General features: G+C 37.7%; 1 protein-coding gene and 1 long non-coding RNA gene across 3 annotated transcripts; both read left to right on the top strand.

Annotated features, from left to right (window-relative positions):
- Nucleotides 1–584: 584 nt before the first annotated feature.
- Nucleotides 585–4,657, top strand: LOC125138956. The gene is made up of 5 exons (XM_047801439.1): nucleotides 585–796; nucleotides 2,884–3,047; nucleotides 3,159–3,476; nucleotides 3,605–3,952; nucleotides 4,069–4,657. The coding sequence occupies exons 2-5, from the start codon at nucleotides 3,008–3,010 to the stop codon at nucleotides 4,176–4,178; spliced, it is 816 nt and encodes a 271-aa protein (XP_047657395.1). The 5' UTR covers nucleotides 585–796; nucleotides 2,884–3,007; the 3' UTR covers nucleotides 4,179–4,657.
- Nucleotides 4,658–8,286: 3,629 nt separating this feature from the next.
- On the top strand, nucleotides 8,287–9,716 carry LOC125138968. 2 transcript variants are annotated; one of them, XR_007138054.1, is made up of 4 exons: nucleotides 8,287–8,569; nucleotides 8,658–9,213; nucleotides 9,344–9,442; nucleotides 9,539–9,715. It is a non-coding gene; the product is annotated as an uncharacterized LOC125138968 (long non-coding RNA). The 2 variants fall into 2 exon arrangements; XR_007138053.1 differs by having other exon boundaries at nucleotides 9,344–9,716.
- The last annotated feature ends 3,661 nt before the right edge of the window (nucleotides 9,717–13,377 follow it).

Genomic DNA, 13,377 nt, shown 5'->3' with positions numbered 1-13,377 from the left:
AAAGAACAGTGCTAGTAATACCAATGGAAACTAATCTGTCAATAAGTATGTTATGTGAGATAGTATCAAAGGCAGCTCTCAAGTCTAGAAGGACAAGTATAGAGTCAGCTGCCAACAGTAGATCATTGGATATTCTGACAAGAGCAGTCTCAGTGCTGTGGTGGGGCTGAAAACCGGATTGGAATGTTTCATACAAGTTATCGTTGGACAGATGTTCATGAATTTGAGTTGCAATACACTTTTCAACGACCTTAGATATACATGGTAAATTTGAAATTGGACAAAGATTTTCAAAATTGAATGGATCACCCACTACTTTCTTAAGAATGGATGTGATAGCAGATTTAAGAGATTGAAGAACTTAACCCGAACCAAGTGAAGTTAAAACTCTCTGAGAACAAAATCACTGCATGGATCAGAAACATACGCTGATGTAGTTCAATGTAGATAAATTCACATGGAGCTGAAATGTAGTTAACTTTAAACAGAAAGCTGTTCTACAAACTCTAACATCCTACTGTAATCAGACACTTTAGAAATGTTGATGCTGAGAGCAAATTGTTTTTGGCTTTTGAACAAAAAGATCTTATTGTATGAATATAAAATAATAAATCTGTGTTCAGTGAGACATGAAGTTAAAGAGATGTTTCCTTTCCAGACAGTAATGATGGCTGAAATCGCTGCACTGCTCTTCAAGGGCTACGGCTTTCTGTGCCAGCGTACTACTCCGGAGTTCCAGTTTGCGGCGCTCACCCCCTATTACCTCCTAACGCTTGCTGATATTCTGAGGCGAAAGGTGAGTGGATCAGAGTCACTGATTCTGTGTGTATTGTTCTGTGTGTATTGTTCTGTGTGTACTGTTCTGTGTGTATTGTTCTGTGTGTACTGTTCTGTGTGTATTGTTCTGTGTGTACTGTTCTGTGTGTACTGTTCTGTGTGTACTGTTCTGTGTGTACTGTTCTGTGTGTACTGTTCTGTGTGTACTGTTCTGTGTGTACTGTTCTGTGTGTACTGTTCTGTGTGTACTGTTCTGTGTGTACTGTTCTGTGTGTACTGTTCTGTGTGTACTGTTCTGTGTGTATTGTTCTGTGTGTATTGTTCTGTATGTATTGTTCTGTGTGTACTGTTCTGTGTGTACTGTTCTGTGTGTACTGTTCTGTGTGTACTGTGTTGGTCAGTATCATGTGGACCAACATGAACATGTTTTTGTTTGAGTATGTTTGTGTGGTGAAGCCTATGGGGTTAATCCAGAAAGTGTGGATGGTGGGGAAGCAAATCAGGTTTCCTTCTGTTATTTATTTTAGATTTGTGCACTTGGGCTCTTTTATGGCTGGTGGTAAGACGAGTTATGAGGCTGTATTTGAAATGGAAGAAATTTGTCAGAGCTCTTGGATGATGTGTGAAGAATGGGGTTTATTCATCGTATTAAGGAGGTCCTTTAAACCTGCTAAGACAAACAGCTCTGGGATAACTGCAATGAGGAAATCTGTGTTTAAGGTAAGGACACAGAGGTGTATCAGAATTAATGTGAAGCAGACAGCTGTCTGGAAATTTCACCTACCTGGACTAATGCAAGGGATTCTTGAATGTCAGTTAAAGATGGGTGGTTTGGGGTCAGAGATTAACAGAGCGAGAGAAGGAACCACAGGCAGAGCAGGGGATGGCCCATTGGCTGCTAAAGTGGCAGCTGATCAGTTAAAGAACTATGATGGACGTGACCAGTATTAAGTTAAATTGCTTGATATACAGCACTTCCTTTACTGAAAAGGATTTCTAATGTTCAAGACATGAGCCACTATAGTTCTGAGGCAGATTAGAGGTCATGGTTAAGTATGTGACAACCTCGGGGTTCCTCTCTGGGATGGAATTCTGTACACAACAGGCTCTAAAAATCTGTGAAATAAATTATACCTAAATAAATAAATAGAAACATTGTTTTCATAAAATTATATCCTCTACATTTTCCCCAATTTGGTTAGCGACACCTTCTCTGATGTAAACATGTCTCCTAAACTGGTTTGTCCTGTTGTCTCAAGCAAATCATGTATAAGAGAAAATAGAAAATTTCCACAGTTTGTGTTTTAGTTTGGTCAAACCTGAGATATCAGACGAATATCAACATGGGTTCTTATTTCAATCACTACCTGCTCGAAGTAACCCTGATTTCTGGGAGGTCGGTACTCTGTGATGTTAAACTGTCACACTGTGGAGTTTATTTCCCTGGGACATCGTCGTCAGGATTCTCAACTCAGTTTACACAAATTAATCTGCAATGAAGACAAGACAAAGAACTAACAAATCAGAAGTCTATGTGACTGCGTCTGAGAGAGTTTATGCCCCGCCCACTCTCAACACTTCAACTAATCAACATCCTAAATCATACAGTCTCCGTTTTACACCATCAGACTTACTGACAATGTGTTTCCATGATTAAATGTGACTAGAAAAAAGAATAAAAAAGACAAATCAAATTTTTTGTTTTATTTAGTTATTTTCATTAACTATTTTAAAATGATGATTTCTTCCTTCATCCGTCTTTCTTCTTTCCTGCAAAATAAAAAAAAAAAACATTTGGTTATTAAATAAACACAGTGTTGTAATCAGTATTTCCTCATTTATTATAAGTAGCGTGATCTCTGTTACAGAACTCATTACCGATCCACTACAATCTCTGTGTTTTAGACAATGAAATGATGTCTCAGCTCAGTGTAATTAAGATTATTCTACAATAACTGTGACCTAATCTGCCCCCATGAACCACTTGTGGCTCAGGATATTCCTGAAAGTTCCCCAAGATTTAGGGTTTTGTTTCAGGCACAACTCAGTGTAAGCAGTAATGACTTTAAGATTCAAAATTCAGACTAACATCAGCTCTCATTACAGCCACTGGACCAATCAAATCAGACCACAGCTTCAAATCATCCAATCAGGGGTTGTCTCTAAACTTGGTTTTCTACTGAACTGTCTGAGTTCCTAACATCACTATCACTTTGTTTGTACAAGAACGATGATCACACTCTTTGTTGCTCTTTGTCTCTTAACATCAGGTGAGTTACATTTTTATATTTTTATAGAAATCTTATAAAATTGTAAAAATAGAATTCATGACATTTGACTTTATTACTAAAAACCATTAAACAATTAATTTTTTTTTCCAGTGAAACCTTCTAACATCAAGGAGATTCAAGTTAAAACAATACAGATTGTAGAAGATGTTACTATAAAATGCGGCGTGTCCAGTGACAAAGATAACCTTTTTTGGTTCAAAAAGAGTTTTGGAAAGGTTCCTCAGTTGTTAGGGAGAACAGTGGGGAAAGATTTCAGACCTAATGATAAACGCTTCAGTTTTAGTGATGTAAAATTGTTTAATCTGAACATTACAAATGTGACAGAAGAGGATACAGGAACATACTTCTGTGTAGAAATGCTGAACACTTCACCAGACTTTACATCTGGAACCCTTTTGGTTGTTGAAGGTAAACAGTTTTACTCTGATAACCTGCTAACTATAACTAATAACTAGCTCCAGATCAAGACTTTATGTAGAATTCTCTGTAATTTCACACCACTCGTTATTTATAGTAATATTTTTACTAAATTAAAGATGAGGAGAGGAAACGATCTCCTCCAGCTGTAACGGTGTTGGAGAACGGAGAGTCGCTCACACTCCAGTGTTCAGTACAAGCCATTACTTCAAGCTGTGAAGAACCGAGCGTGTACTGGTTCAGACACGGCTCAGGAGAATCTGATCCAGGAATCATTTACACTCATGGAAACACCAGTGATGAGTGTAAGAAGAGCTCTGAGGCTGGTTCTCCTCCACAGAGCTGTGTCTACACTCTCCCCAAGAGGAAGCTCACAACCTCTGGTAAAGAAATGCTCTACTGTGCTGTGGCTAAGTGTGGACAAATCCTCTTCAGGAATGGAATTATACTTTTATATCCAGAGAAAAGTAAGACCTCTTCTTCATGAAGAACTTTAAATTTAAATTGAACTTTAATATTTAACTTTAAACTTTCATTATCTTCAAAAATAAGTGTTTTAAAACATCTGTATTTTTCCATACAGGTTGTTGTTTCCAGATTCAGGTGATGATCTTTCTTTCCATGTTTAGAGTTGGAGTTCTTGCCTTTCTCGTTATTGTCTTTACAATCATTTTTTGTCGTAAAAAGAAATAAAAAGAATTGACTCCCCGATCAGAGCAAACGCACTGATCCATGATGCTGCATTACTGAGCTTTTGCTGCCTCCAGAAAAAGTTTTTTTTAATTTGTTTTTCAAAAATCACGATAAAATTAAGTCACGATCACGATAATACAAGAAAGAAAAAAATTAATAATGCATGGTCTCTTAGACTTTTTGTAGAAATTGCTTTGTTTTTCTACCTAGATTTTTTAATTTTATTCAGTTAATCGGCTAAAATCTATAATAAATATAAAATCCCAAAGTCCTCTTTATTTCTGGGATCTTAATATTCCATCTTGGTCTGTGATTTCATTGACATTTTGCTTGTAGTTTTGTATTTTGGCTTTAATATATTTTTAAAAGATAAAAGTCTCAGATGTTTCACTGTCATGTAGAGCTGCAATGAATGTACTGAATAAATACTAACTCAACTGTACTGAAAAATAAATTGTTATTCAATACATGATTTAAATGCATCTTTCTTTCTTTCTTTCTTTCTTTCTTTCTTTCTTTCTTTCTTTCTTTCTTTCAATCTATTTATTTATTTCTTTATTTTATATTTAACCTTCTTAATGTAGAATCATGAATACATGTCAGGACATTTGTTTGTATTTTATTTTATGAACATTTCTTAATGCCCTGATAAAGAAAGAATCAACTTTTTTACTTTATACCACTTTAAACCACAGAGCTGTTTCCACTAACACTGACACATTCTCTGGTGTGATGGAAACCAGAGCACAAACAGCTCAAACCAAACAGAAGCGTGAGGCCATTAAGGTTTTAAACCACATTCATTAATTAATACCCTTTATTTATTAGACCAGTTAAGGAGGACAAGTCCTCATAGACATTTATGCACACTCTAGCAGAGACACAGGTTGTACATCATCTTCATCAAGGAGATTCATCTCTTGTGTGAATTCCTTCTGAACTGTGGATCAGTTGCAGTTTCACCACTTTTTGCTCACTGTTATGCAAAATTGCAGCCATTATTTTCATGTTTCTTCTTCTAAAGTGATGAACAGCACATTTTAGAAGGATGGCATGTCAAATGCATCAAATCCTGCAAAAGACAAGTCATTTTGTACAAGAGTTTTTTAGGCATGGAAACTGAACCAGTGCAGAGACAAAGGACTGAGTTTTGTTTCCATTGTTGGCCACCAAAAGTGTGACCTCAGCAGGCCCAGAGTGCTACTGGAGGTGGGGGTGTCAGGTGAACCAGGAAGCCTAGTGCTGGGCCTGGGGAAGCACCAGGTAATCATTGACAAACAAATGGCCAGGGGGATCAATAAGTTTGATCGAGGTAGATGCACTGAGGCAGGGATCAGGAGAGCTCAAACTCCCACATGAAGGCCTCCATGCCTGATGGTGTCAGATTGCCTGATGGTATCAGAACCCAAGAACTACACGAACCCAAGAACTACCATCAAAAACAGTCATAGCATCAAGAGGTTGAAGGAACAGGGCATTCAGTATGGATTGTACAGTAAGAACTTAAACACTGGCTAAGTTGAAGACCAACAATCTGAATATTATTCACCAACTGAAGTCAGTCTAAACAATAAATAGCTTCTTAGCTTCCATGAGCTGGTGCCTCCACTCCTCCAGGGCTACCTTCATTGCTAGTGACTAACAATTTAACGCATTGTATTTGCATTAAACTGGGGAGAGGCTGCAATGAAAATGGCATAGTTCAGTGGATCCTAAATGAACATGATGGTGAGAAAGCACTTCATGAGGACGTCCACATAAGTTTGAGATTCAAGAAAACGCTTGAAAATAATGAAAAAGGGGAGAAACACAGAGACATTCACAGGGGCTTTGGCCCAGAGCATGATAATTGTTGGCACATCTGACAATAAACAGGGGTCAGCCTGGGTACTCTGACATGTCTGAGGCTATGCAGTGCCATGTACAGCAAACTGCAATGAACTGTGTTCTGCCACCTTTCTATCATAGTCACCATTAACCTTTAGAGCAATTTGACTACAGTTGGTCTTTTGTGGGATCAGACCACACGGGTTAGCCTTCACCCTAAATGCACATAAACAAGCCTTGGGTGACCATAACTGTGTCAGACCACAAGTGGTAACACCACATTTAGTACTAAGTACTGCATACTAGGGAAATCGCCACAAGATTCGTCATTTTGGAGATGCTCTGACTTCGTCATCTAGTCATCACAATTTGGCCCTTCTTAAAATTTCTTACTAGCACCTTTGTGTCAGGAAGGACAGCTGACCCAAATGTGAGACAGGCGTAAAACTGAACAGTCTGTAATGAGCTCTACGGCAGATAAACAATCCACAGAAACAGAACTTTCAAACAGTGTTCAGGAAAACAGTCACAGCAAATGGTGGGCAATGGTGTGCACAAAAACAAATTATTTTAGACATGGCAGGTAAAACAGCAGTAAAAATACATTTTCCAGGCAGAACTCATGAGGGTTAAACAGTCCTTGCTCTTTCCAAGATGGCTGTCACCCCAAAAGTGCTTGTCACAGGAGGAATCGTACTTTGTTCATTTTTTCTATACATTAGTGTTGGTTTACAGGCTACAAGCAATAAAAAAGGTCAAACTGTAAACCAGAGACACCAGGCAAGGGTTTGAACATGATGCAATCAGGCTTGGATATTACACAGCTTGAATGAACAGCAAGAATGTGTTACAACTCTATGGAGCCTTTATAAATGTGATATAATAGTCACATATCATTTTTCATAAATATGAATCATTTAATAAGTAACTGTATAAAACATGCCCATATTTATTTATTCCAAACCTGTGCACAAAGAGCTATAAAGAGCTAGAAGGATGTCCTTGTAATATTAACTTTTACTTTAAAATATTGTCCAGTAGAAATAATCCATAGTTTACATTAATTTCTGTGTGAAAACAAACCTGGGATTATGAGCCAAAGCTCCTAACAAGCCTAGAAACAGTCATGAGAGTAGACTAAAGTGTTCAAGTCATGTCTGAAAATACTCTTAACACATGTGTAGAAGTGTTACTGGCTGCAGCAGCGATCTCTCTCACACTACGCTGTAGTCTCAGTTTAAATGAAATAGCATTGTGGTTTCTGAGTTTCAGAGGCTGGGTGTTTTAGCCAGCAGCTCACACACACACACACACACACACACACACACACACACACACACACACATACACACACACACTTATTCTGGGTCACGTTAACGGTCTAAATGTCTTTAAGTTAAAAATCTCAGGCCAAAACACAAAAGCTGGAATTCATTCATTAAAAATATCTTTAATAAATAACATGTATGTTAAGAGCACTATTCAGACTGAGCTAGAAACCGTGCTCTAACTGTGTAAGGCCTGATATCCAGCCTAAAGGACTCAACAACAGAGTAAAGTATAAACTCACAATTTTGTAAACATATGAATAATTATGATAAGCCCAAATAAAACACTGAGTCAAGTCAAGAAGCTTTTATTATCATTTCAAACATATATAGCTGCATGAGTCTTTGTGTTTGACAGTTTCACACCTTAATGGCCTCATGTTGCTGTTAGTTTGAGATATTTGTGTTCTATCTTTGTGTGTGTGTGTGTGTGTGTGTGTGTGTGTGTGTGTGTGTGTGTGTGTGTGTGTGTGTGTGTGTGTGTCAGAAACCATGTCAGACTTTAGAAATAATACTGATGTGGTAGAACACAACAAGACAACAGTTCTGTAACACTGACATATTAAGTGGCAAAAAATGGTCAAAGGTCAAAATGAAGTCTTTTTTAAATGATTTTTCAGAAATTATAAAAACCGAGTCAACAGTCAGCAATAAAAACAACAAATATCAGCCAGAGGAAAAGAAAAAGAAAGAACAAAAGAGAACAAGTGAAAAAACACTTTCCTAATGGAACTTTATGGTATCTGAGTAAAGCTCCATCACCAAAGTCAGACCCAGACATGTCCTAGTCCACGCAATCTAAACTGTCCTGTAGCGTAGAATCTAAACTGTACCACCAGCATTGTTTGGTTCTGAGGGCGGGTTTAAGTTTGCACGAGCAGGAGGGAAGCGTGATCTGATTTGAAGACAGGGCGGGGGGTGGGATTTGTAGGCATTCCAGATGAAGTCCACTATGAACATCGCTGACTCTCTAGTGGTCGAGTTTAATAGCTGTTACTGAGAAACTACATGCTGCTAGATCAGCCAAGCTGTCATCTGTCCTCATCCTACTCGACCTTTCAGCAGCGTTTAACACAAGACTTCAGACTTGGAATTCATCGAGCAGCATGGCAATGATCTGAGTCTGGACCTGGTTTTGTACTGAACACACAAGTTCATTAGATCACTTGGTGTGAACAGGAACGATGATCAGACTCTTTGTCGCTCTTTGTGCTCTTTTTTCTCTCTTCACAGCTGGTGAGTAACTTTCTGAAACTTTAATGTAAAACAATAATATTTTATATTTAACTCATTTACTGACATTAAATATTAAACATTTTTACAGTGAAAACTTCTGACATCAAGGAGATTGACGTGATAACAGTAAAGCGTGGAGAAGATGTAACTATGGAGTGTAGCATTAGCAGTGACACAAAGAAAGAGAATGTAGTTTGGTACAGACAGATTTCAGGAAAATTACCTCAGTTTATTGCAAAACCATACAAGAACACGGACAAATTGGGCTACAAATTTATTGATGGATTTAATGATGATCGTTTCAGTTTTAGTGTAAATGACAAAAAATTTGATCTCAGTATTAAACAAACAAGAGAAGATGATGAAGGAGAATATTTCTGTGGAGAAATGGAAGGAAGTGTAGTGAAGTTCACATCTGGAACACGTCTGCAATTTTCAGGTAAACAGTTTTACTCTGATAACCTGCTAATTCCAGATCAACACTTTAACCAGAATTATGTCTACATATGTATTAAATGTTGAATATTTCACTTTAGTTATATTTAGTATCATTTCTGTTAATTTTCTCCTTTTCTGATGTATTTGTAAAGATAAAGAGACGACACACCGTCCAACATCTGGAACACCCATCTGCAATAAAACAAGTAATAATTTGGTTTCCTTTCACTGTCTATAACAGAATGTTCCATAGTGACAACCTCTCACTGTTCATAAATCATACAATATTTATACAAGTTGTAGATTTATACATTGTGTGTATTTTCATCATTCCAGGTGAACACGACTGGATTAATCCCTTAATAGCCTCCAATATATTCTCTGTTATCGTAATCACACTTCTGCTTGGAGTTTTATATAAAAATCACAGAAAAGGTTTGTTTATTTTTATTTGTTGTTATTTATAGAGTTATTGTATAAAGTTGTTGTATGATGTGAATTTCATCTTTACTTGTGTGTCTTATTGTTCAGATGCTTCATCAAGCAACCATCAAATTCCCACCAATCAGGTAATCCAGTCTTCTATTAACTGGGATTCTGTTCTGTTAAATAAATCCACATCTGAATGCACAGAGAATTTTAATAGACATCTATTCACCTAAATATCAGTGTAGTCATTATTTTAGTCTTTTTAGCACCATGTTCATTCCCACAGATGTCTCTAAATGACTTCACTGGTTGTATTAAATTTTCTGTTTAGTAAAGAATTAATAAACAAATCTTACAGTTCAGTCCACAGTTGCCTTGTGCCATCATTTATAGCCCCAATAAAATCAGAATAAGCTCTGGTTCCTATTTTAAGCACTAAACATATTTTAACAGGTTTGTTGTTTCTATTAACTTTCCCATGTATTTTCTAGTGTGAGATGATCTCAAACTAAACACCAGCATGAGGACAGTGTGGTTTTTTTTACCACATCAAGGTGATAAAGTTCAGCAACAGTTTGAGTGCAAGTTTTGAATAAATACAAAATCAACCTTTATATTTTATAGAAACGGTTAACATTTTGTTGTCCCCAGTGTCACAGCACAAAAATAGAAACCTCAGGTTATAGTGGAGCATGTGAAAAGGATTTAGCAACCAAACCATGAGATGCTAGCTTACCCACTCACACCATACTTTCACAACTTACTGTTGACATCTTTCCCTAGAAACCGTGCACACAGAGCAAAGGTGAAAGTGTAGACTTGTCTAGAATGTCTATGAATGGTGTAGTTTAAGATTCCACTTCACTGGAAGTAAGACATTAAGGACAAACACTGTTCTAGCATGACAATGTCCCTGTGCACAAAGTGAGCTCTATGAAGACACGGTGTGATAAGGTTGAGTGAAAGAACTTGAGTGTCCATGGAGCTCATTTTGTGTACAGGGGCAAAGTCCTGATGGAACGGCTTTGAGCCTCTCAGTTCCAGTGAAGTGAGCCTTAGCATTAGCTTTGGCTTTGCAGCTATGTCACCTAATCATCACCTATTTGCTCCACTGTCTAGGCTTTAATAATGAAGTTGTGGTTCACGCTCTCATTTTAAAGTTTTCCCCTAATGAAATGATGTCACTCGCTCTCATGGCTGACACCCTATGGTCTGGATATGGATTTTTTATCCTGCTGTCTTTGCTAACAGAGTTCTAAAAATCTACGTTTCTCAGAAATAAAGATGTTACTAAATGAGAAATGTAGGTGCATGTGTGTGTGTGTGTGTGTGTGTGTGTGTGTGTGTGTGTGTGTGTGTGTGTGTGTGTGTGTGTGTGTGTGGTGACATGATGCAACATGTGTGGAAGTGCAGTAAGTAGACATTGCATGGTTTCTTGTTAACTTGCTAATCTGCTGCCATTGGCTAGCCCTTGTGGTGAATTGGGGAACTGCCTTGAGTGTAAGCCTCCTCTTGCCAGTACATAACATCTTCTTCAACAAGACTCCTGCCAGCCCTCACTGCTTCCAGACACATTAACTGGGTGCTTTGCAGCCCCAGGCTACATTTGGTAGTGCATTTTGCATTAGTGCCCAGATGTTGTTTATGGCCTGCCACTGCCCTGCTAAGCTGCTAGGTAAGACTTCCGAGACAAAGGCTAAGGGACTAAACTCTAATAGAAAAATATGGATATTGCTGCTTTCACTGAAGGCTACTATGCAAAGGTTCTTTGAAAGAAGTCGGAGGTGCTTATACATTCTTCTGGAGAGGCTACCTCCTGGTGGCCAATATCAGTATGGTGTTGGACTAGCAATTAGTAATACACTATTACGCAGCTTTAATTAAACACCCACTACAATGAATGAGAGACTGATGATTTTCCGTATCCCCTAATAAAAGTGTATATGTGCCCACAGAGCCATCATACAACTGTGTGACTACAACCAAGTACTCCTGAGAAACTAATATGTCAGGGTAATGTCTGACTTCATTATAGACTTAACACTAATTCCTTCCTGCTGAAGTCTTCAAATGATAGATTAGGTATGCTTGTAATTATCTGATGGTTAAAGACACTATGTACATTATGTGCAAAGTGCAGGCAGGAACTCCAGCAAGACTATAACATCATAATTAAACGTGAGATCCAAGATGTGACACAGACATGGGGGCTTCCTGGTACATAAAGTGTCCAACTGCTCTACAGTCAGCAAAGAGAGACAGGAGACAGTAATCACACCAAGGTCTTTTACTGCTGCACATGATGAAACAAAGACCAGGGTTCCTCTGGAATCAGACAGCTTACTTCTGACTGCATGTGGTCCTAGTACAAGCACTTCTGCCTGTCAGAGTTAAGCAGGAGGAAGTTTGAAGCCTCCACTGTCTGGTAGGTGAATGATGTCATCCGGAGCTCAGTGTGTAACCTGCTGTACTTGGATGTAATCTAAGGGAGTAAACATTGGAGAACATGATGGTTGAGTGAAAGGCTGTCTAAGGTTCATTTTTTCACCTCCTTGTGATAATCAACAGGACTTATAAATATTAAGTGAAGGTAAAGGTCATATGTTCAGTCATTGTTATTAGCTGCAGCAGCTCTCTGTCACACCATGCAGTAGTTTCAGTTTAACAGCAATAACATGTGGTTTCTGAGTTTCAGAGACGAGTGTTTCAAAGTGTTTTAGACTGTAGCTATTTTGGGTCATGTTAACAGTCTAAATGTCTTTACAATAGAATCTCAGGCTAAAACACAAAAGCTTAACTTTATTAATAAAAAGTCTTTAATAAATATCATGTAGAATACTAAGAGCACTGTTTACTCAGACTGTGCTAGAAACTGTGCTCTAACTATATAAGGCCTGTTATCCACCCTAAAGGACTTAACAACAGAGAAACAGTTGGAATTAAATGATTCATATCTTACAAAAGGTTTGACTTTATAACTTAATTAAGGATTAACCTGAATAAAACATATACAGTGTTATTTATGCAAAATGTTTAGACAAAGTGCTGCTGCAGTCTATAAGTCCAGCAGTTTCTCACCTTTGTTTGTGGTTAAAACATTAATGGCCTCATGCTGCTTTTTCTTTGAGATGTTTGTGCTGTACTTTCCATCACACCAGATAGTGCGAGTGTGTGTGTGTGACTGTTAATGGAAACATTTCTGTGGGTTTTGTATCTGAGAGAAACAAACAAATGACACAAAGAATTGTTAGACTTTTATAAAGCCGCCATTAGAACATTAAAACAGAAGTTGAAGCTCAGAGACACGTTTCATTATTGAGAAACTTCAGTAATAAGTAGAGAGAGAATACTTTAAAGATAAAATTAATATAGTTCATCACTTCAACACATGGACATGTCAGTATCTTTCTTGTAATGAGGGTGTTGTAGTGACCAACACATTCACACTAGGATAAAAGTTCTCTATTAAACAATGATAACTTACATCTTACTTACACCTTACACCTGACTTACACATTACACCTGACTTACACCTTAGACCTGACTTACACCTTACACCTGACTTACACCTGACTTACACCTTACACCAGACTTACACCTTACACCTACATTTACATTTACAGCATTTGGCAGACGCCCTTATCCAGAGCGACGTACATAAGTGCTTAAATCTCTAACATTGAATACATTAATGCTGGTTCACTAGGTTACATACTCAAGATACCATTAGTTTAAAACATTTGTTCAAAGTTACAATGAAAAAGTGTCAAAGGTTTTTTTTTGTTTGTTTTTTTTTAATGCAAAAGATAGGAAAGAAGTGCTAGTTGAAATGGTTCCTGAATGAGTAGGTCTTCAACCGCTGCTTGAAAATAGCCAGTGACTCAGCTGTCCGGACCTCTAGGGGAAGTTCATTCCACGACCTTGATGCCAGAACAGAGAAG

The sequence above is a fragment of the Tachysurus fulvidraco genome, chromosome 16, assembly GCF_022655615.1.
Source record: "Tachysurus fulvidraco isolate hzauxx_2018 chromosome 16, HZAU_PFXX_2.0, whole genome shotgun sequence".
In the NCBI taxonomy this organism is placed as follows: domain Eukaryota; kingdom Metazoa; phylum Chordata; class Actinopteri; order Siluriformes; family Bagridae; genus Tachysurus; species Tachysurus fulvidraco.
This window is presented reverse-complemented; position numbering and strand designations above follow the sequence as displayed.

What these genes read in the sequence shown, in the direction of transcription:
- LOC125138956 (XM_047801439.1), top strand. Translation starts at nt 3,008, where the DNA reads ATGATCACACTCTTTGTTGCTCTTTGTCTCTTAACATCAG. An exon ending in TCTTTGTCTCTTAACATCAG is followed by an intron (nt 3,048 to 3,158) that starts GTGAGTTACATT and finishes TTTTTTTTCCAG; the next exon opens with TGAAACCTTCTAACATCAAG. An exon ending in AACCCTTTTGGTTGTTGAAG is followed by an intron (nt 3,477 to 3,604) that starts GTAAACAGTTTT and finishes ACTAAATTAAAG; the next exon opens with ATGAGGAGAGGAAACGATCT.